This window comes from Coregonus lavaretus, assembly GCF_964263955.1.
Source record: "Coregonus lavaretus genome assembly, chromosome: 32".
NCBI lineage: Eukaryota > Metazoa > Chordata > Actinopteri > Salmoniformes > Salmonidae > Coregonus > Coregonus lavaretus.
In genome coordinates this window covers 17,599,489-17,623,735 of record NC_140019.1, presented here as the reverse complement: position 1 = coordinate 17,623,735, position 24,247 = coordinate 17,599,489, and the positions used below count along the sequence as shown (strand labels likewise).

The 24,247-nt window shown below is 44.2% G+C and overlaps 2 protein-coding genes and 1 pseudogene across 3 annotated transcripts; 2 read left to right on the top strand and 1 right to left on the bottom strand.

Moving 5' to 3' along the window:
• Positions 1-2,166: 2,166 nt before the first annotated feature.
• LOC311107426 (WD40 repeat-containing protein SMU1) lies at positions 2,167-6,666 on the top strand. The gene is made up of 12 exons (XM_084149918.1): positions 2,167-2,288; positions 2,699-2,909; positions 3,046-3,198; positions 3,525-3,635; positions 3,774-3,902; positions 4,124-4,243; positions 4,401-4,517; positions 4,634-4,761; positions 4,873-4,999; positions 5,207-5,374; positions 5,483-5,635; positions 5,955-6,666. Exons 1-12 carry the CDS (start codon positions 2,263-2,265, stop codon positions 6,051-6,053), a joined length of 1,542 nt encoding a protein of 513 aa, XP_084006044.1. The 5' UTR covers positions 2,167-2,262; the 3' UTR covers positions 6,054-6,666.
• A 3,564-nt stretch (positions 6,667-10,230) lies between these two features.
• On the top strand, positions 10,231-13,010 carry LOC311107522 (actin-1-like; the record flags this gene model as incomplete). Its single annotated transcript, XM_084150024.1, has 1 exon — positions 10,231-13,010. Exon 1 carries the CDS (start codon positions 11,700-11,702, stop codon positions 13,008-13,010), a length of 1,311 nt encoding a protein of 436 aa, XP_084006150.1. The 5' UTR covers positions 10,231-11,699.
• On the bottom strand, positions 13,009-24,107 carry LOC311107520 (elongator complex protein 1-like; annotated as a pseudogene). The gene is made up of 24 exons (XR_014615880.1): positions 23,518-24,107; positions 23,084-23,256; positions 22,241-22,325; positions 21,987-22,146; positions 21,800-21,907; positions 21,576-21,676; positions 21,375-21,428; positions 20,975-21,173; positions 20,717-20,860; positions 18,307-18,386; positions 18,063-18,200; positions 17,817-17,902; positions 17,579-17,727; positions 17,277-17,400; positions 17,091-17,188; positions 16,795-16,996; positions 14,923-15,047; positions 14,776-14,836; positions 14,521-14,634; positions 14,269-14,371; positions 14,018-14,145; positions 13,654-13,805; positions 13,494-13,566; positions 13,009-13,349 (listed from the first exon to the last, which is right to left on the bottom strand). The product of XR_014615880.1 is annotated as an elongator complex protein 1-like (transcript).
• Between the last annotated feature and the right edge of the window lie 140 nt (positions 24,108-24,247).

Below are 24,247 nucleotides of genomic sequence, written 5' to 3'. Positions count from 1 at the left end.
CTCCACCCAACCTACCACCACATATGGATCAGCCAAAATGCAAGGATCCATTATCTCCACAAATCTTAATCCCACTGGGCCAGAATCATCCTTTACATCCTCGGACCGAGACCCGAACTCGGCGGTCCTCACTGCAGGAACTTCATCCACGCTCTCGTCAGGTTCCATCTCTGAGCTACTGGAACACGTATCCATCTTTTTACACTTGACGCAAACCTTCCTCGCCACAATGCTTCCCTCTACACTCAACTTCTTCTCAACAGTCATCACTGCACCTGCCACCACATCTAATTAATCCTCACTCTCGTCACTCTCAAATTTCCTCAAGTTCTTCCAAAAGTTCTGTGAAATCCCTCATTTCCTATTCCCTCATAAACATTAACACTGTCCTTTTCTTCTTGTCTATCACCTTCTCCTTCGCCAGATCTTTCAGAAGGCCTGTGTAATCCACCACTCCATGTTTATTCATAACATGCTCCACTTTTTTTCTTTTTTTCCTTTTCCGCCATATTTCCCAGTCGCTCCCGTTCTCCAAATATTTCTCCCTGTGCAACCTCTCTGCAATCACTGCTAACCCGTGCGCTGGTTTATGTACCAGGGAACAAAACGAATGCACCACAGCACACAACGTCATCAATTAGCCAATCAGTGGGTGCCCAAAACAAGCGCAAATAACATGACTGACCAGAGTGAGTTAATTTACCAAGCAAGACACTTCAGTCGAGCCAAACTCACAAATAAATTAATAATACCGTAGTAAGCCCTGACTATTCAGTCATTTAACTGTCTACAATCGGATTCTGACCATAACCAGTGCAGGTGAGTGGGCTGTGTTTACACAGGCAGCCCACTTCTGTTATTTTTTCACTAATTGGTCTTTTGATCAAAAAGATCTGATGTGAAAAGAGCTGATGTGATTGGTCAAAAGACCAATTAATGGAAAAAATATCAGAATTGGGCTGCCTGTGTAGATGCAGTAGCCTCCCTGGGGTGCGTCCAATTCGATTGAACGTTTGCTATGTTGCATAACGGTTTGTACTGAACCACATGTTTCCTCAAAGCATTCTTCAATGTTCTTGAACAGACTTTGGGGTACATTTTATCCTTTTGGTGGGTGTGGCGGGGTGAGTGACATATTTATGCTGCGTTCATAACCAAGTTGGAAGGTGGTATTTACCACATACAATTGGGAAAAATCAATTTGAACATATTCCAACTGGTAATTACTATTTGGAAACTCTTATATCATACCTGAACTCCGACTTCTCCCACATGCTGACCTCTGATGTCACCCACTAAGGAAATGACCTCTATAACAGGATTGTCGGCAGTTAAATGCAACAACAAAACACTATTTACAAAAAGCAATCTATTAATATGTTTTTTGTTTACAAGCACAATAGCTGTACTTTTAGTTTATGGTTGATACAGCTTGTTAGCCATTAGCCAATCGGCGTTTCTCAACGAGTTCAAAGCACGTGAATGCATCCAACTGGTATTTATGACTTCACAACTGGTAATTACCACCTTGCCACTTAGTTATGAATGCATCATCAAAGGGCAGAGATGCATTTTGAACCCACAACCCAAGCTCCCCTCCCCCATTTAATTGAAGGTTCCACTACGTTTTTTTCGTACTGAACACAGCCCTGAATGAACCTCCATAAGGGACCTGCCTGGGCCTAAATACAGGTCATGTCCCCTGCTCAGATGTTGTGTGTGTCAATCAACGGTCGTGTCTGCTGCTCAGAAGTTGCATGCATCAACCAATGGTTGCTTGCGATGTTACTGACTGTGTCATCGACTGACAGGTTGTTATAAAATATGATGTGGTTAGCTGATATGTAAAATACCTGTCCAGGCATTGTAATATTTGGTAGGCGTCAGCAACGTTAGGCTAACCACATCATATGTTATAGCAATCTGTCACTTGTGGCATGCAACCATTGGACACGTCCTCTGCCCAGGCGTTGCTGACGCCTGCCAGATCTTACAACACCTGGATAGGTATTTAACGTATCAGCTAACCACATCATATTACATGGCAATCTGTCAGTCATAGACGATGACGTAGCATACACGCATTGGTTGATGCATGCAGTCGACTGCAGACGTTATTGTCGTTAATCTACTTTTATTTTGAAAATATATTTCTAGTCCACTACTTATGGAAACTCCGCCCACTTCAACGACTGTTCGTTCCTTGTTTGCATTTGTGCTGACTTCTCTACTCACAACGATCTACTTTTTGGTGATTTAGTCATGTCTTTGGAGGTGGAATCAGCAGAGTAAGTACTCTAGCTATACATATTTGCACAACTGTAAATGCCTGTATGATGTGTTTATTTATTATTGTTCACGTGGCAGCTCTAAACTCAGTTGAGGCCTACCTCAACCTGCAAGCAGCTTGTATCCAGTTAGCTAGTTACCTAAGCTAACATAACTTGCCTGCTAGCTAGCTATGTTTCATTGGCAAGCGTTGATGTTTTTGTACCTACCATTGGTCTTTTTAATTTAGCTATGTATTGATAGTATTGCAGCCATATAGTCTTAGCTAGCTAATATTAACGTTCGCTAATTTAGGCGTTCTGACAGGCTAACGTTAGCTAGCTAACTGGCTTGCAAGCGAACAAGAAGACCGAACTTGTCTTCATCAAGGCACGTCATGTTTTGATGCGAGTCTACCATGATTTTGCAGCGTGATTCGTCTGATAATGCAGTACCTGAAAGAGAACAATCTGCACCGGACATTGACCACCCTGCAGGAAGAGACCACCGTGTCTTTGAACACTGTGGACAGTATCGAGAGTTTTGTGGCAGACATCAACAGTGGCCATTGGGATACTGTGCTGCAAGCTATCCAGTCCCTCAAGCTCCCTGACAAGACTTTGATAGACTTGTATGAACAGGTAAGAAGTTGCCGTGAATCGGGATGGTATGTTGTATTTGGAATTCGTATGCACCAGAACTTTATTTTCTAGCTAGCTCTGTTATGTCTATGTTCTGTAAAATGGAGAGTTCTAATGCGTTTGTGTGCCCCCCTAGGTGGTGTTGGAGCTCATTGAGTTGAGAGAGTTGGGAGCAGCCAGGTCTTTGCTAAGGCAAACAGACCCCATGATCATGCTGAAGCAGACGCAACCAGAGAGGTACATTCACCTGGAGAACCTGCTGGCTCGTTCCTACTTTGACCCCAGAGAGGTGAGTTGACGTCTCCTAACATCACTCCCTGTATAGAGGAGATATAACTCAGTATGAACTATTTTCCAGGTTGTCTGGTTATGTCTGTGCATCTATTGTATGCCTGAACATCTCTAATTGAACACCAAAAATAACCTTAACTTGTGTTCTCCTGAAATAAAGCATAAATAAATGTCCTATAGAGTTTTGACTTTGGCATTTGTGTATATTTGTTCCGTTGCCACTCAGGAATGACTTGTGTGTTTTGTTATGGGTTCAGAGTTCCTGCAGTCTTGTGTTTGTGTCATTGCTCAGTGTCTGTGTGCTCTCCTCCCTGTGTCCTCCAGGCCTACCCAGACGGCAGCAGTAAGGAGAAGCGACGCGTGGCCATCGCCCAGGCCCTGGCCGGGGAGGTCAGCGTGGTGCCCCCCTCCCGTCTCATGGCCCTGCTGGGACAGGTGGGTGACATGTTCCTATACACCTGGCCACCCATACGGTCTTTCCAAGTTAATTCAGCACATAAAGTCTGATCTACGACCAGGCTAATATTATGTTGCAGCAGCAGATTAGTATTTTAACCACCATCTCTCTCTCAGTCCCTAAAATGGCAGCAGCACCAGGGTCTCCTGCCCCCAGGTATGACCATTGACCTGTTCAGGGGCAAGGCAGCCGTGAAGGACGTGGAGGAGGAGCGCTTCCCAACACAGCTCACTAGACATATCAAGGTACTGTATGTCCAGCTATGGTATTGCCAGTGTTTATTAGTAAGGATGGTTTTGATGCTGTCCCTTGGCCATGGCTTTCTTACAACAGAGATTCCTGTGTATCAATGGTACTGGCTTGGTTATGTAACATTTAATCAAATGATGCATAAAACACAATGCATGAAAACAAGAACGAGGAGTGCTGCTTGGGTGTCGTCATAATGCAGTGTTATTCTTACTAGTTTGGGCAGAAGTCCCACGTGGAGTGTTCCCGCTTCTCCCCTGATGGTCAGTACTTGGTCACAGGATCAGTGGATGGTTTCATCGAGGTCTGGAACTTCACCACTGGCAAAATCAGAAAGGTGCGTGTGCGATCTAACACAAATTGATACTGTGATTTGTGGCAATTTTGGAAATAGACTGGATTTCAATTTATGGTGTTTTCAAAATACCCTTTTACTGCCTTGCAAGCGTTTTAATAAAATGACCTAATTAAGTGTGTGTGTGTGTGTGTGATAGGATCTGAAGTACCAGGCGCAGGATAACTTCATGATGATGGACGATGCAGTGCTTTGTATGTGCTTCAGTAGGGACACAGAGATGCTGGCCACAGGGGCCCAGGATGGCAAAATAAAGGTCTGTACTGACACTATAGGGATGTCACTTTTCCCTCAACTTTTAATGTTCAAACTCTTCCATTGGGTTGAGTGGATACTCACACTACCTTCCCTACCTCGTCTTTCCTCTGACAGGTGTGGAAGATCCAGAGTGGTCAGTGCTTGCGGCGCTTTGAGCGTGCCCACAGTAAAGGTGTCACCTGCCTCAGTTTCTGCAAGGACAGCAGCCAGCTGCTCAGTGCCTCCTTTGACCAGACCATCAGGTGACCTGCACACATGAATCTCTTTCTCTCATGTTTTCTCTCTTTGTTTTTTCTGCATATAGAACAGTGGTCACAAAGGAACCATAACTGTTATGTTTATGCGTTCCACAGGGTTCACGGATTGAAGTCGGGCAAGTCGCTGAAAGAGTTCCGCGGACACTCCTCTTTTGTTAATGAAGCAACATTCACACCTGATGGCCACCATATCATCAGCGCTTCCTCTGACGGCACTGTGAAGGTATGAACCCCCACTCTGCAAAAGGCTGCTAGAAGCCAACTGTCCCATAATAAGTAAAAAAAAGGTATTTGCATCAGATACTGTATTTTGACTTGTCTCCACCCCTACCAGATTGTCCAATTCATGGGATGCCCGGTGTACCTGCATTTCCAGGAGAATATACGTTAATGAATTTTGATTAACACTTGTGTGTGAATATCCTGTCAGGTGTGGAACATGAAGACCACAGAATGCACCAACACCTTCAAGTCCCTGGGCACCTCGGCCGGCACCGACATCACAGTCAACAACGTCATCCTGCTGCCCAAGAACCCAGAGCACTTTGTGGTGTGCAACCGCTCCAACACCGTTGTCATCATGAACATGCAGGGCCAGGTCAGGACTCAACTTGACCACTTATGGTCTTTTTTAATTGAAATAAATGAGTATTCGTTTTGAATATTTTAAAAATATTTGTTTGACCTTATTCCCTCTGTCCTCCAGATTGTGAGGAGTTTCAGCTCTGGTAAGAGGGAGGGAGGAGACTTTGTCTGCTGTACGCTGTCTCCCCGTGGCGAGTGGATCTACTGTGTAGGAGAGGACTTTGTGCTCTACTGCTTTAGCACAGTCACCGGCAAGCTGGAGAGAACCCTGACAGTATGTTTATTAAAATAGGAGTTGTCAATTCACTTGAATTAATTTGTGTGTAGACAATTTAGTCAGACAGGGTCAGGGATAATGCACGTAAATCAACATTTCTGTTAGTTCAATGTAAAAGTGCTAGGATTGGCTATAGCCTAAAGCGCGGGTTGGCAACAGGCATCCCAGAGAGATTTGTTTTGGGGGCAGGGTCAATTTGCAGTGTACAAATTATAATTATGTTCCGGCCCCCCTACGGCTGAATCTAGTTGCCTGCCCCTGGCCTAAAGGTTGTATTAGACTTTTGTCTCATAAGCTCTTGTCTCCCCCATCCCAGGTCCATGAGAAGGATGTGATTGGCATCGCCCATCACCCCCACCAGAACCTCATCTCCACGTACAGTGAGGATGGCCTACTCAAGCTCTGGAAACCCTGAGCATAGACCTCCTTAACCCCACAAGCCCCCTTCCATCGGCATGCCAGCTGCTCTTCCCATGGGATGCTGCAGTGTTTCCTCTATCATCACTTTAGGCGGGACAGGTAGTGACTCCCATCTAGCTCTTTTGTTCAGGCTAAAATATTTTGGCCCCAATTGATTCAAATTGTCAGTCTGTGTTGCTGTTTTGGGGCTCCTGCGCCACGCCTAAGAGAAAGTCTAGCTAGGGGAAACACTGGGGTATTGGGAGTGCAGGTGTGGGCATTAGACGTACCTTTTTTTAATAGAAACGTTTCTTTATGTAAATATATTTTTTTAATTTCATTTTTTTCCAAGAATGGGTACTTTGCCTCATTTGTCAGTCAGGTCAGCAATTGCTTTGTGTTACTGCACAGCAAGAAATAGAAAGGGCTTTCATTTGTCTCTGGTGAATGACTCATGTTGATTTTTGTATCCCCGATCTGATGATATTCCTTTTCATGTGTTGCTGTGTTCCTAGATGTGAAATGCATGGATTATTGCTATTACGTATGGATTAAGTGTCAGTGGTTGACTGGATTTACATTTTACATGTACTATTTCTTGTCTGTCCCATTAAAGATATTTGATCAGGTATTAGTGTTTCTTTATAACTACATTTCCCGTTTCCTGATGAGCAGAGGCATCTATGACCTTACTTTGGGTACTTCATTGTTTTGTTCTGTACGTAGTGTATTTAACCCTACACAAAATTACCAAATCGGTACTTTGGAGTCAGTAGTCCAATACATGTGGCAGTTTTGCAACTATCAGTCTCACAGCTCTTAATTTACATGCAATTAACCTTTTCATGATTAACAATGGAACTTCTAAAGATAACATGATTCATTTCCTGAGCTGGGATGTTTACCACATGATTGCATTCAATGGGCCGGTTCTAGACTTAAGCGGTCTGTAGCTCAATTGGTAGAGCATGGCGCTTGTAACGCCAGGGTAGTGGGTTTGATCCCCGGGACCACCCATATGTAAAAGTGTATGCTCACATGACTAATTCGCTTAGGATAAAAGCATATGCTAAATGGCATATTATTTGTAGTAATCATGGTCCAAATACAGACCTGGTATGTGCCCAGGGGCCCCATTAATTTTGTTAGTCATTCTCACTCAGATATCATACAGGGCATAAGTCATTCCAACCGACCTAGTCTGCCTTATGCAGAACTGTACGACAATCATGACTAGGTCAGTTGGCAGAAATAAAAGTATAGGCTTAGTATGAATCGTAGCCGTAATGCTGAGGCCGCATTTGGCACATACTGCTCTTAAACTCTTGATGGTTGCTAGGCAGCGCCTGTTGCTACTATCATCCTGGCATTTCTACATTTTGAAAGGCATGTCACTTCACCCATCTCTTCACATAGCCCACCACATGCACTGGAATAAAGTAGGCTAATGCAATTGAAGCCAAATGGTTGCTTACTGAAACTCCCAAAGTCATCCAATTGTTATCATACATATGATTGAAGCAATAGTCTACCCACGTGTGAGCAACCATTTCATGCTGCTTTGAGACAAGTGTGGAGTCTTGATAAATCAATGTCAGATTGTTATTTTCACTGACTCTCCGTTTGGATATTGGTTAAGCTACAATTAGGCTGTAGAAATGTTAGCTGAGGTGAGTGCTCCTCATGATCATCTTGTCTAGTCGGCTCATTTATCAGCACTGAACAGAACATTTTACCAGCATGTTATGTAGTTTAACAAGTGGATTATTTTGCTCTTCACTTGCAGTCGCTTAGTTTTATTTTTAATCCATTTTAGATTAAGGCTGTAACGTAACAAAATGTGGAAAAAGACAAGGGGTTTGAATACCTTCCGAATGCAATGTATATGTGTGCCATTCTATTCTTTTGAAAATAAATTTTACTAGTCAATTTACTAGCAACAATTACAGCTGCAAGTCTCTTGGGGTATGTCTCTATGGAATTGGCACATCTAGCCACTGGGATTTTTGCCCATTCTTCAAGGCAAAACTGCTCCAGCTCCTTCAAGTTGGATAGGTTCTGCTGGTGTACAGCAATCTTTAAGTCATACATTTACATTTTAGTCATTTAGCAGACGCTCTTATCCAGAGCGACTTACAGTTAGTGAGTGCATACATTTTCATACTGGCCCCCCGTGGGAAACGAACCCACAACCCTGACGTTGCAAGCGCCATGCTCTACCAACTGACTAGGCCATTCCAAGACATTGAAATGTTTCCCCTTAAACCACTCGAGTGTTGCTTTAGCAGTATGCTTAGGGTCATTGTCCTGCTGGAAGACAATCAGGTTTCCCTCAAGAATTTCCCTGTATTTAGCGCCATCCATCATTCCTTCAATTCTGACCAGTTTCCCAGTCCCTGCCGATGAAAAACATCCCCACAGCATGATGTTGCCACCACAATGCTGGTGTTCTCGGGGTGATGAGAGGTGTTGGGATGGCCAAAAAGCTCAATTTTAGTCTCATCTGACCAGAGTACTTTCTTCCATATGTTTGGGGAGTCTCCCACATGCCTTTTGGCAAACACCAAACGTGTTTGGTTATTTTTTTCTTTAAGCAATGGCTTTTTTCTGGCCACTCTTCTGTAAAGCCCATCTCTGTGGAGTGTATGGCTTAAAGTGGTCCTATGGACCGATACTACAATCTCTGCTGTGGAGCTTTGCAGCTCCTTCAGGGTTATCTTTGGTCTCTTTGTTGCCGCTCTGATTAATGCCCTCCTTGCCTGGTCCGTGAGTTTTGGTGCGCTGCCCTCTCTTGGCAGGTTTGTTGTGGTGCCATATTCTTTCCATTTTTTAATAATGGATTTAATGGTGCTCCGTGGGATGTTCAAAGTTTCAGATCTTTTTTTATAACCCAACCCTGATCTGTACTTCTCCACAACTTTGTCCCTGACCTGTTTGGAGAGCTCCTTGGTCTTCATGGTGCCACTTGCTTAGTGGTGTTGCAGACTCTGGGGCCTTTCAGAACAGGTGTATATGTGACAGATCATGTGACACTTAAATAAAGTCCACCTGTGTGCAATCTAACTAATTATGTGACTTCTGAAGGTAATTGGTTGCACCAGATCTTATTTAGGGGCTTCATAGCAAAGGGGGTGAATACATATGCATTCACCACATTTCCGTGAATTATTTTTTAGAATATTTTGAAACAATATTTTTTATTTTTTCACTTCACCAATTTGGACTATTGTGTATGTCCATTATATGAAATCCAAATAAAAATCAATTTAAATTACAGGTTGTAATGCAACATAATAGGAAAAACGCAAAGGGGGTTGAATACTTTTGAAATGCACTGTAGTGGTCTAAGGCACTGCATCGCAGTGCTAACTGTGCCACTAGAGATCTTGGTTCGAATCCAGGCTCTGTCGCAGCCGGCCACGACCGGGAGACTCATGGGCGGCGCACAATTGGCCCAGCGTCGTCCAGGGTAGGGGAGGGAATGGCCGGCAGGGATGTAGCTCATTTGAAAGAGCATGGCGTTTGCAACGCCAGGGTTGTGGGTTCGATTCCCACGGGGGGCCAGTATATAAAAAAAAAAAAAAAAAAAAAATATATATATATATATATATATATTCACTAACTGTAAGTCGCTCTGGATAAGAGCGTCTGCTAAATGACGTAAATGTAAATGTAGTAAGAAGTGCTTGCTTTACCCAATAGCCTGCTGGAATAGGCTACTGAGGATGGGGTCGTCATTTCAATCACTGAATCACAGATTAATAATATGGATATGAACTGAATATGCTTGTCAACAACAGCCAGTGTTTTTTTTTTAACCTGTAGCCTAATCTGACTGACTGTTACTGTCAATCTAATGCATTTTAGCTGATCGTCAATTGCGATAGAGCTGTGACCATGATCACAATTGATAACTTCCAATTTAATTAACTAAACATTGCCCTCAATAATACCATATTAACACAAGACTACAACAACAATAAACTGAAGTTATATGCTATTTATTAAATCAGTTTGCCAGCTCCAGGTAGGCTACACAAGTGGCGGTATTGATTTGCAATGACTCCAGTGATATTGTCATTTCAACATATTTATTGTATGAAATGGTAGGCTACAGTTAGCCTACAATGGCATATAAATTAATACTTGATGGCCAACAGACGTACCATTATTGTTAGAAATTGCGTAATTCAAATCTGGTATTGGAATAAGAGAAAACATAATCAAGAGATATTCAATCCAAGCTAAATTTATTATATGCAAAATGTATGTATGATAAGTATGAAGGTTCGTATACGGGCTCACTGAAAAACCACGCAGGGCAGACAGAGAACTAGAATTATTGTTTACAGATTCTTTCTCAAATACTCTGACAGAAAGCCTCCACCTCTTCTGTTGGCCAACCAGAGCAAAGGACTGAGTGTGGTCCAGACTCCATTCAGCCAATCCGTTGGCGCAGGGGTTGGTCCCAACTCCTCGGCATTTCATTTGTTGCCAGGCATAAATTGCTATGATAATAACCTGCGGAGTCAGCACCCAAAAGACACCATTCCACTGTACTCCATGTTCAAGGACAGTTTCACAGACTACAAAGAGAGAGTGTTCGTATCTGTAAGAAATACAAGTCTTATCTGTCATACCCCTAACGTTCCCCACATGAATAACAGCCTGTTATGTGAAACAATCCATATCAGTACAGTGCTCCTCATTAATGCATTCCTTCCAAGCTATTCATCACATACAGATCCAATTATGAGAAAAATAAAACCCAACATTATCCACATTTAATGTCAGTTTCATTGTGGACTTTTCACCAGGCTGTGCTCGATGTGAAGTCATCGTCACTCTTAAAGGGACAGGCTTTCTTACGTGTGAATAAAACATAAATTAATATAGAACTGTTGTTTCCGGTAAATGAAAATGTTGTAATTAATGTTGTTGTACTGTACTGGAAGTAATGGCTAACTAATTTAATTGGTTCAATTAAGAAAATTTGAATCTGATTGGGGTGACAAAATCCTACAAAACCTATAGGATCCAAACTGATTACTTTTGATTTCCAATAGGAAAAAAAGTAGTCCAATAGGATTCTGATTAAGGTGATACAAAATCCTATAGGATTGCGAGAATCCTATAGGGTCCAATAGGATTACTTTTGATTCCCAATCAAAAAAGTTGTCCAATAGAATTCCAATAGGATTCTGATACAGGTGACACAAAATTCTATTGGAAAAAAATCGCTAATCCTATAGGATTTTTTTTTACTAGGGCCATGTTGTTCCATAACATTGTCATTGAAAATATTAATGTTGTTTCCAACTACCAAACAGCAACTGCGCCGTAAATCCGGTTGCATATTGAACGTTTAGATTGCGAAAGTCTCTGGCAAATGACAGGAGTGACAAGGAGTGGAATATCAGCTAAAAAGACTGGTACCCAGACCAGCGAGCTGCAGCTACTCTTGTCGTTGAATTAGTCTCGACTGTTCGGTACATATGCATTCCAAATTACGTTATTGATTATTACTGCGATCAATAACGTCACAAAGGTAACACACTGATTGAATGCGCGTCACCCTGGCGCTTCAAAACTGTCAGTGGTCGGGACACAGAGCTTTCGGTTTTTGCATGTTACAGTTAGGCCTACACCATGAAGTAAAAAGATGGATAAGGACACTTTCATCGATCCCATTCTTCCAAGTGATGGTCCTGCAAAAGTCGCAAAGTTGATCAGGGTGAATGAAGAAGGGAAAAGTCCGAAAAAGAAAAAGTCTTCCAAATCAAAAAACACCTCTCCAGGTAACCCTAAACCGAAGAAGTCATCCAAATCATCTAAACCTTCAACGGAGCTTGATGAAGAGTCGTCGAGTCCAAAGGCAACGGGTATCGTGAAGTGCACCAAGGCTGTAGTCATCGATGTCGGAACAGGATACCTGAAAGCCGGGTTTGCTGGGGCTGATGCGCCCTCTTGCGTAATTCCCAGTGTTGTGGGTTTTGTGCGACAAGACCCCTTGGATTATAAACACGGCTATGTGGGGAGGGAAATCCTAGAAAAGCGAGACATATCCCACGTCAGCCCGGTGCATAATGGCATAGTAACAGAATGGGATGCCATGGAGAGACTGTGGGAATACGCGTTCAAAACGCTGGGTATCCCAAGCGAGGAGCACGCAGTGCTTTTATGTGACCCTCCTCTTAGTCCGACCACCAACAGAGAAAAACTCGCCGAAATCATGTTCGAGAGCTTCAGCACTCCAGCAATGTTTATTGAAAACCAGTCCGTTTTATCCATGTATTCCTATGGTAGAACCAGTGGACTGGTTTTGGAATGCGGGCATGGATGCTCTTACGCAGTCCCCATTGACGACGGCCACTACATGCCAAGTTACACCTGCCGTGCAGAATACGCAGGACGAAGCCTTGACCTTTACTTACAGAAGTTACTGCAGGAGTCTGGAAAAATATTTTCTTTTGACAAATTAGGCCTAATGGATGACATCAAGTCAAAATGTTGCTATGTAGCCCCTGATATAGACATAGAACTAAGAGAAAGTGACATGGTGCAATACAAGCTTCCAGATGGGAATTCTATCTCATTGGGAAATGAGCGTTTTCTTTGTCCAGAGGTGCTATTCCAGCCAAATCTGATTGGATCCCGTGAGCCAGGACTTCCTATTATGGTCCTGAACTGTATCAATAAATGTGACATCAGACTGAAGAGTGACATGCTACAGAACATCCTAATATGTGGTGGCTCCACAATGTTCAGTGGTCTTCCTGAACGGCTGCAGAGCGAGCTCAACCAGATAGCACCACACGGTGGGACTACCATTGTGGCATCCCAGGAGCGTCAAAACACAGTGTGGCTTGGAGGTTCCATCCTTGCCTCCCTGTCCTCTTTCCAATCACTTTGGATTCGGAGGAAAGACTATGAGGAGAAAGGGCCGTTTGCCATTTATCGAAAATGTTTCTGAAAGCTACTTATGTGCCTTTATGGTTGGCAAATAAAACAGTAAATTAACTAAATTGAACTATGGACTGACTGTCTGCCTTTTCCATATCTCTGACAGTATTAATAACTATATATCCATTACCAACATTATATTGTGAGAACATTTGACAGCTCTGTTGATCATGCTTTAGTCATACAAAAGTTACAAGAAAATCCAGTATACATCTTTATTAATAGGTTATGTGATTTGATAGCTTTCCAGTTAAAATAACAAACAAGAAAACAGTGATGACAAAAAGCTACTTCAAAATACTCAGCTTCCACTTAACACCATTTCTCATCTTTGGGGGTGGGGGAGTCTCTGAATCAGAGGAAGCGTGTATACTATATTAATAAACTAAAAAGGTAATAAGAACATTTGATTTTAGCACCTAATATTACTAAACAAATGAGTAAATGGTGTATTTTCAATAGTAATAAATAGGCTAATACTACTAAAACCTACCTTGGGTTGCTGAGGGTCTTGGCTGTTGAAATGAAGCCATGATGCTGTTGGCTGTGGAGTTAGGACCTGAGATCTGGAGAACAAAATTAAAAACACAGGTTAAATTAACTCCTAAGAACAAGTCTGAGTGTGTGTGTGTGTGTGTGTGTTTGTGTCTCACCGGAGCCTGACTCTGCTGAAGACCCTCCTGCCACACCTCAGGAAGGGCCGCATCCATCATCTGGAGAGCCTCCCCATAGGCCTGTTGCAGCCTCCCCGCCTGTCCGTCAAATTGGAACAGCATCATGGCCTTCAGTAGGCTGTGCACCTCCCCTGCAGGGGCAGAGCATAAAACTGTCAATCACACAGGACCTGCCCACATGACTCTACCTTAGAAGAACCACTATACCAAACATGAATGAGACGATTAAAAACTATTCTCACCAGATAACTGTAATTCTATTCACATCAGTATGAGTGAGAATAGGCCAAAGGGATAAGAGATAGAGAGAAAGAAAGGATCGGTAAGAATGTGCGTCTCCCACCTCTTATCTTGTCCACAGAGTGGATGATATCTGCCAGGGCGTGCAGTAGGTCCATGTCCTCTAGGGGGATTCCTTCCTTCAGACTCGGCTTCTTGCGCTCAGCCTTCGGGCTGTTCTTAGATGACCTCCTAAGAGACAGAGGTTAGTTCCTATCTCATACTGAGACTACTGAAATCTTACTACCAAGTCCCAAACCCACATCCACTAGGTATTTCATGTAATTCATACAGATGTGTAAAGGGCTGACTCACGAGGAGTTACTATGTGAGTACTTGGAGCCGGCATGGCTGCCGGTCATCACACTACTGGCCTCTGAATAGAGCTCTGCCTCCGGACAGTCTGGGACATCCTCATCTGGAATGAGAGAGGGAGAGTCAGAACAAGGGAGAGAAAGGGAGAAACAGAGAGAGGGAGGCAGGTCAGTATAACATGGACAAGCCAGTTCTCAAAGCCCCTTAAGCTATTACAAAAACGGTATTCTTCTGTAAGTAATGCTGGTTTACCCAGTAACTCCAGCCTGTCCTTTTCCTTAACCTCCCATACCACGGCCAGACGGGTTTTGTGACGAATCAACATCGCCATCTGAGCTTCCAGGTAGGTCGTCTGAGAACTACATGCTAAAGAAAACAGTGTTCATCAAACCAATGTATATACATTTGGTGCCATAAAGATTACATAAAACAAATATATTGCACACTGAAACATCATTAGCACTATCAAGAGCATTTAAATTCACCAATGAAAAATTGGGGTTTTACCTTCCAAGAGAGCTGGTTTGAGGTTTGTTTCAATGATGTCTTGTCTGTTGTACAAATACACCTAGAACAGAAAAAAGACAATGTCATTTTGTCTTGGGAGGACTTTGTAGAGCGTGTTGCACAATGGAGGCCATCTTGTTAACTCACCAGTCGAAGTGCTTCTTCCCAGACTGCACCTGTGACCAGAGCCGAGATGGCCTCCTCACAGTCCTTGGCATACTGCTCCAACAATATGGCCGCCTCCGTATATCTTCTGAGCGCGATCAGCTTCTCTGAAACGATAGGGGGAAATATTAAACTAAATGAGCAACAAATTTCGAATCGAACACGCAACTTTAAGACTTAATGTGGTGGCGCTGAGTGCCAGGACGCGGGTAGGATAGTACAGTTGAAGTCGCAAGTTTACATACACTTAGGTTGGAGTCATTAAAACTCATTTTTCAACCACACCACAAATGTCTTGTTAACAAACTAGAGTTTTGGCAAGTCGGTTAGGACATCTACTTTGTGCATGACAAGTAATTTTTCCAACAATTGTTTATAGACAGATTTTTTCAGTTATAATTCACTGTATCACAATTCCAGTGGGTCAGAAGTTTACATACACTAAGTTGACTGTGCCTTTAAACAGCTTGAAAAATTCCAGAAAATGATGTCATGGCTTTAGAAGCTTCTGATAGGCTAATTGACATAATTTGAGTCAATTGGAGGTGTACCTGTGGATGTATTTCAAGGCCTACCTTCAAACTCAGTGCCTCTTTACTTGACATCATGGGAAAATCAAAATAAATCAGCCAAGACCTCAGAAAGAAAATTGTAGACCTCCACAAGCCTGGTTCATCCTTGGGAGCAAATTCCAAACGCCTGAAGGTACCATGTTCATCTGTACAAACAGTAGTACGCATCTATAAACACCATGGGACCACGCAGCCGTCATACCGCTCAGGAAAGAGACACGTTCTGTCTCCTAGAGATGAACGTACTTTGGTGCTAAAAGTGCAAATCAATCCCATACCAACAGCAAAGGACCTTGTGAAGATGATGTAGGAAACAGGTACAAAAGTATCTATATCCAGAGTAAAACGAGTCCTATATCGACATAACCTGAAAGGCCACTCAGCAAGGAAGAAGCCACTGCTCCAAAACCGCCATAGAAAATCCAGACTACGGTTTGCAACTGCACATGGGGACAAAGATCATACTTTTTGGAGAAATGTCCTCTGGTCTGATGAAACAAAAATAGAACTGTTTGGCCATAATGACCATCGTTATGTTTGGAGGAAAAAGGGGAAGGCTTGCAAGCCGAAGAACACCATCCCAACCGTGAAGCACGGGGGTAGCAGGACCATGCTGTGCGGGTGCTTTGCTGCAGGAGGGACTGGTGCACTTCACAAAATAGATGGCATCATGAGGAAGGAAAATTATGTGGATATATTGAAGCAACATCTCAAGACATCAGTCAGGAAGTTAAAGCTTGGTCGCAAATGGGTCTTCCAAATGGACAATGACCCCAAGCATACTTCCAAAGTTGTGGCAAAATGGCTTAAGGACAACAGTCAAGGTATTGGAGTGGCCATCACAAAGCCCTGACCTCAATCCTATAGAAAATGTGTGGCCAGAACTGAAAAAGCGTGTGCGAGCAAGGAGGCCTACAAACCTGACTCAGTTACACCAGCTCTGTCAGGAGGAATGGGCCAAAATACACCCAATTTATTGTAGGAAGCTTGTGGAAGGCTACCCGAAACGTTTGACCCAAGTTAAACAATTTAAAGGCAATGCTACCAAATACTAATTGAGTGTATGTAAACTTCTGACCCACTGGGAATGTGATGAAATAAATAAAAGCTGAAATAAATCACTCTACTATTATTCTGACATTTCACATTCTTAAAATAAAGTGGTGATCCTAACTGACCTAAGACAGGGAATTTCTACTAGGATTAAATGTCAGGAATTGTGAAAAACTGAGTTTAAATGTATTTGGCAAAGGTGTATGTAAACCTCCGACTTCAACTGTACCCGTCAGGTCCCTAGCCAGCAGTGCCAGCTGGTCGGGTGGAAGGGGGATCTGCTCTGCCACACAGAGAGCGTTCCTCCAGCTGGCACTGCCCACGAAGGCCTGGAGGGCACGGACTGCCTCGCCGCAGCGCCACAGCAACAACCCTGCCTGCTCCGCCTGCTGCTGCTCCACCATGTACTCAGCGTAGGCACAGCTCAGGGCCTAGACAGAGGTCAGTGTTGGAGGTTAGAGGTCAGAGACATAACAGTAGCACACGGTGTGGCTACTTATTTAGTAATGTGTGAGAACGCATTACCTTGTACTGAGGGCTGTCTGTTGGATAGCGCCCCAAGGCTTCACTATACAGCCTCTGGTCCTTCACCAGATTTAGGGCCTCGTTGAAGTGCTCCTCACCTGGTACAAAACACCACATCCAGTCTAGGTCATTCCTTTCAATTAAGTAATTGTCGGTTTAATGAAATGCCTATTGCAGGACACTCACCACACTTGCTGAGGTGGTGCAGGGCCTTCCTGTTTCTCTTCAGGTGTTTGTCGATGGTGTAGCGCTGGTAGTTGGGCTCCAGAGTCTTCAGCATGTTCAGCAAGGGAAGGTACTCTTTGGGGTCCTTGAATGTTTGGGAGGGAAACAGACAATTCATCTTCTTTAATACACATGAAAATACATTTAAGTAGCGGCCTTTTCTCCATTTGCAGTGAACGTTCATCAAAGTTTCTGCAGCAATGGCTTCATCATAGTAACTATTAGGTACGGTTTACCTGCAGTACTATTCTTCTGTCACTGACCTATTGGGACTTCTCAGCCACCATGAGGACCAAGTCAACGTCGTAGGTGCCCAGAGTGTGTTCATACAGCTCGTTGACATTGACCAGGAACAACAGGTACTTCAGAGCCTCCTCCGCACTCACCGCGTTGGCTGCACTGGGTGGGTTCACTACAAATACACACAAACAATAGATACATGGATTTTCAGATTTTAACAATTTCTTATTGCTCTTGCTGATCTGCTTGTGTCTGTATTACCTTGAAGCTCGTGGACTTTCTGCAGGGCAACCTCCAGCTCAGGAACAGTCTTCTTCACATGTGACTTCAAAATAGACAGGCAGTACCTGTGGGTGATAATAACAATATTACACTCACAATGAAGTGTAAAAGAAACATGATTTGAGTACAATACTAGTTCAAATGTTCTGTAAATAGAGCAATACAAATCAAATTGTATTAGTTTTCATTGACAAAAAAGTTAACCTGTATCAAGAGCGCACTCACTTGTGTTGGTCCATAGATTCCATGGTGCAGTGTAGCGCATCACAAACAATGTCAACCTTCTTCCCACAAGCCCCAGGGGCTGACTGGCCTGTAGTGTTCAATGGGTATGGGTACATTGTCGTAGTGGTATCTTCCTCTCTGTAAAATAAAATAAAAATACGGTTGACTGACTAATTACAATTTCCTAAAATACATTACAAATGGGCATTTTTTGTAATTGTTGTAAAATAAAATAGGCTCTTACTTGAGCTCTGTGAGGAACAGGTTGATGTGGTTGATAGAGTCTAGCTGTCTAAGGAAGGTCTCCACGCTCTCTAAAAACACCTACCAGAAAGGAACAACAGTCAGTAACCACGTTTCCATCCACAGTTTTTATGAGAGTAAAGTCATACCGTACAACAACAACAAATCCTGACAGCTGTGATGGATACAGGAAGTTTCATTACAATTGTATAAATGCCGACAGATCATTTGTTTGTTCGACACAGTGGGATCTTTTGGTGTCTGTCAAGACTGGTCACACTTTTGGTGTCTGCAGAGACTGCTCTTCTCTGTGTCACGGAGGCTCTCCGCACTGCTAAAGCTAACTCTCTCTCCTCTGCTCTCGTCCTTCTAGACCTATCTGCTGCCTTTGATACTGTGAACCATCAGATCCTCCTCTCCACCCTCTCCGAGTTGGGCATCTCCGGCGCGGCTCACTCTTGGATTGCGTCCTACCTGACAGGTCGCTCCTACCAGGTGGCGTGGCGAGAATCTGTCTCCGCACCACGTGCTCTCACCACTGGTGTCCCCCAGGGCTCAGTTCTAGGCCCTCTCCTATTCTCGCAATACACCAAGTCACTTGGCTCTGTCATATCCTCACATGGCCTCTCCTATCATTGCTACGCAGACGACACACAATTAATCTTCTCCTTTCCCCCTTCTGATAACCAGGTGGCGAATCGCATCTCTGCATGTCTGGCAGACATATCAGTGTGGATGACGGATCACCACCTCAAGCTGAACCTCGGCAAGACGGAGCTGCTCTTCCTCCCGGGGAAGGACTGCCCGTTCCATCTCGCCATCACGGTTGACAACTCCGTTGTGTCCTCCTCCCAGAGTGCAAAGAGCCTTGACGTGACCCTGGACAACACCCTGTCGTTCTCCGCTAACATCAAGGCGGTGACCCGATCCTGTAAATTCATGCTCTACAACATTTGCAGAGTACGACCCTGCCTTACACAGGAAGTGGCACAGGTCCTAATCCAGGCACTTGTCATCTCCCGTCTGGATTACTGCAACTCGCTGTTGGCTGGGATCCCTGCCTGTGCCATTAAACCCCTACAACTCATCCAGAACGCCGCAGCCCGTCTGGTGAGTTCTCTCACGTCATCCCGCTCCTCCGCACACTCCACTGGCTTCCAGTTGAAGCTCGCATCTGCTACAAAACCATGGTGCTTGCCTACGGAGCTGTGAGGGGAACGGCACCTCCGTACCTTCAGGCTCTGATCAGTCCCTACACCCAAACGAGGGCATTGCATTCATCCACCTCTGGCCTGCTGGCTCCCCTACCTCTGCGGAAGCACAGTTCCCGCTCAGCCCAGTCAAAACTGTTCGCTGCTCTGGCACCCCAATGGTGAAACAAGCTCCCTCACGACGCCAGGACAGCGGAGTCACTCACCACCTTCCGGAGACACTTGAAACCCCACCTCTTTAAGGAATACCTGGGATAGGATAAAGTAATCCTTCTACCCCCCCCTTACCCCACCCCCCAAAAATTTTAAAATAATAACAATTGTAAAGTGGTTGTCCCACTGGCTATAAGGTGAATGCACCAATGTGTAAGTCGCTCTGGATAAGAGCGTCTGCTAAATGACGAAAATGTAAAAAATTTAAATGTAAAATTAATTATGCGGGAAATGGCGGTGGAAACGCCTTTATACGCAAATATTGATATAATAACCATCATATCGAAGTAAACTTGGAGTCACATGATGATATGGTGTGTGGTCCTCCCACTACGACTCCGGAAAGCATGCAATTTATTAGGCTACAGATTAAATAAATTATGATGAACTTCACCGGGTGGTGAAAGTGCAAGATGATGAGCTTGATGCTCATTTCCAATAAATATATAATATAATAATATATATATATTAAATATTGAGGGTCTTATTCTGGTGACATGATGATCGATGCTTGACTGCCATTTGACAAATCAAAATATCCATAATAATCTCATCATGTAGACTAGCCTACCCACATTGTATCTGCCAGCTGTTGGCTAGATCGCACATGCCAAGACCAGAGTAGGCACATTTGATATTTAACAACAGTAAGTGACAAAACAATCGGTAGAGTTGAAAATGCGACGGCAACACATAGAATTTAAGATTTTTATTCGGTACATGAAAACTAAAGCGAAAAAGTACAATTTATGTGCACTACGTTGTCACACACAGATTTGTATTCGCAACAAGTCTGTTTGGTGGACATTTTCTTTATGCAGATTTTTGAATATTCGCATGAAAATCTGTCACCAATTGGATGGAAAACTAGCTACTGAAGTAAATTATTTGTACTTCATTCGTCTTGTTGTAAGTGCCATTCCACACCAGAAGGTCACAGACAGGTTAGGTGAAGGAGAAGTGACCTGGCTGGGGGCGCTTACCAACCTTGGGGTTGTGGTCGTAAATCAGGTTGAGGTTGATCCGCAGCTTCCTCATGCACTCAAAGGCCTTCTGGCTGTCCAGACACTTTCTGAGCTGAGTCAATACAAGCGCTCGATGGTGGATGGTCTCCAGGTTACCGCAAGGCATCTGCAGACACACATCAGACCATGCTCACCATCAACACGACCAGGGATGTAGAGCTAAACAATATGGGTAATCTGGGATTGTAATCTCTTTAATGACAGGCGGAACAGTTCAGACCTGTAGGATGAGCCTGGTGTCCTGGGGGACCACAGTGACGATTCTGGTCATTCTGATTCTGACCTCTGTCTGCAGCCAAGGCCACCTGCAGCCCTTTGACGGTGAGTGTGCTGAGTCGGAGGCAGCGGCATGTGTGCGAGTGTGTGGTGAGCAGCAGGAAGTCATCGTAGACCACGAAGGAGGAGACGTTGGAGGCCACCTGTGGATGAAGAACAGAGGGAGGCAGTGACACAAACAGGTTGGTCAATAAAGTTAAATGTTTTGAATGAATATGACCTGGCTTTGCATTAAATGCACGAGGCAAGCAGCTAAATTAATCTAAGTAAGAAGTGTGTTTGCATCAATCATAATAGTAACTCTGCCTTTGTGCTGAATCACCAAGAGAGAACAACAGACATACCTCTGTGTCGCCAACAAACAGGTGAGATCGGTCCGTAAGCCCAAGCAGATGCTCCTATAATCCTGTTGACATTACAAAAAATCCCCTAGATTTGAGACCAGGAGATAGGTACTTTTGGCACAATAATCAATATTATCAAATCACCAAATGATACTAAGTCATTTTCGGTGACAGCAGTATTCAGTTGGACTGTACCCTTACCTCTTCTATAGTACAGAGGGCCGTCTGCACACAGGGATCTGGGAAGTTAATGCTGCAGCCTGTCGAGTCCTGCCACTCCACCACACTAGGCTTCAGGGAGTCTGGGGACATACACAAGGCTGCTCAGGCTGGAGACATAGAAGACATCTCATGATAGCTGGCTCAATTCCACAAGCAAGTCTACAAGCAATATTCTCATAACCCAGGAAGTAGTTGTCACTGACCCCAGAGGAACTTCCTGATCTGGCCGTCCTCCAGCTGCAGGGCCACCGTGCCCGTCTTGGAGCTTGTGACACATGCTGATAACGTGACCTTCCACCTCCACACATGACCTGGGGATACAAACAATTAGGGGAACGTTCTGACAGCACGTAAAAAGCAGCGTTGTTGTAATTTATTGTTAATTCTTACTTGATCTCCAAGGTTGGCTGGGGGCTCTGGGCCTCCGAGGGTCTCAGGATGAGCAGTGTGGACTGGGACGGCCCCTCTGCACAGGCCCCCACCCCCAGGAACACATCCTAGCCACAGCAGGAGACACAGAGCCAGGGGCTCCTCCTGATCCACCAAAACCCTGCACGCAACACAGCCACAATGTTAGGGCGCAATACAACTTTAGCGTGAGGGTCATAAACTAAAATGCTTTGGAATGACTGTCCTGATTGTACCTGTAGGTTGTCTTTAACTGAGGGGCATGTGTGATCGACCGGAATCCTCCCAGTCTGGCTGCAGGCTCACTCTGGTCCCCAGTACCTGAACATACTGCAGAATTAGACACAAAAGCAGCCAGGATTTATGTACCCAGTACCTGTCTTAACAATTAATCAACACCACAGTGTGAGTGGGAAAAGAGATGGAGAGGAAGAGGAAAGAGATCGTAGACATATACACTGAGTGTACAAAAAACATTAAGAACACTTGCTCTTTCCATAACAGACTGACCAGGTGAAAGCTATGATCACTTATTGATGTCACTTGTTAAATCCACTTCAATCAGTGTAGATGAAGGGGAGAAGACAGGTTAAAGAAGGATTTTTATGCCTTGAGACATGGATTGTGTATGTGTGCATTCAGAGGGTGAATGGGCAAGACAAAATATTTAAGTGCCTTTGAACTGGGTATGGTAGTAGGTGCCAGGCGTACCGTTTGTGTCAAAAATTGCAATGCTGCTGGGTTTTTCACACTCAACAGTTTCCCGTGTGTATCAAGAATGGTCCACCACCCAAAGGACATCCAGCCAACTTGACACAACTGTGGGAAAAATGTTAGTCAACATGGTCCAGCATCCCTGTAGAATGCTTTTGACACCTTGTAGAGTCCATGCCCTGATGAATTTAGGCTGTTCTGAGGGCAAAAGGGGGGTGGGGTGCAACTCAATATTAGGAAGGTGTTCCTAATGTTTGGTATACTCAGTGTATGCATCAAGAGAGTAGGGGTGAAGTGAGAGAGAAGAGTGATGGCTGATCAGTTAGAGAGGAGAGGGCAGATGCTCAAAGCTTTAGGTGGCCCACCTTGACCGTAGACTAGGAAGTGTCCATCGGCGGTGAGTGCTGCCAGCTCATTGGTCCTCTGGGGCTGGCGGTGGAAGGTCACCAGGTTAACGGGGGTGGGCAGCTGGAGCTCATAGGCACACATGGGCAGGGGTCACCGCAACACTGACGAAACGTCGACACTAGGACCTTGTCTACAAACAGAAACAGTCACCCAAATACTATACTTTGAAATACTTCATTTCAACAGTCTCTCCCCTGCTCCAATTCATTGGCCCTTCCTTATTTTCTATGAGGAAATCACTGATCTGATACAGTAAGATTAGTGAAAGCAGTGGGACGGGCAACCATATTTTAACCTATCCACTCACTTATAAATCAGTGATCACCTCCATGAATGCCGATGGTTAGGATGCATTTCAAAGATATTGGAAGAAGGCCTCTGTCTGACTCACCTCCATCGATCACTGCCACGTTAGCGTTGTCCTGCCCGTCCTCCCCGTGGCTGCGGTCGGTGCTCCAGCCCCAGTGTGTTAGTGATGGGCTGGAACAAAAACCTGTAGCCGGTGGGTCTCCAGGACCATGATTGAAGAACACTGCTATGTGTAAAGTACCTGGCCAGCTCTTGGGTCCAACTCGGTAACGGAGTATTCTGAAGCGATGAGCACAGTACCTGTGTCTGTCCGAACAGAGAAACATTGCGGCGTGCCCGGGCCCTGCAGCTCCGAGCAACGATGGCTCTTCATCAACCTCAAGTTCCGCATCACACCCTATTTAGCTAGTTACCTAACAGTAAACACAGATGCCGACTAGGCGTATTGGTTAGCGTCTGTACTAGCAAGCCAGCCGATATGGTAAGGTAGCTGTGCGTGGAGAGACAAGTCATGTTATTCAATAGAACATTTATAATTGTATCCTCAATAAATGCTACATGATATGACACATAAGTAACCTACCGTTGCGTAGCTTCAATAATATTTACAAACGCTGCGCTGTCAAATTATTCACCTTTCAACCCTGACGTAAAATGCTGAAATTAGTAGATCTTTATTACAATGTCTCCCTCTTCCTGTACGTGGGAAAATTGCATTACTTTCACGACTGACTCCGAGAATAAGCTAAAGTGGAGCAGGCAGTGAGAGAAATATAGATTATTATAGTTTTACTTTGTGAGAAGCAAATCAT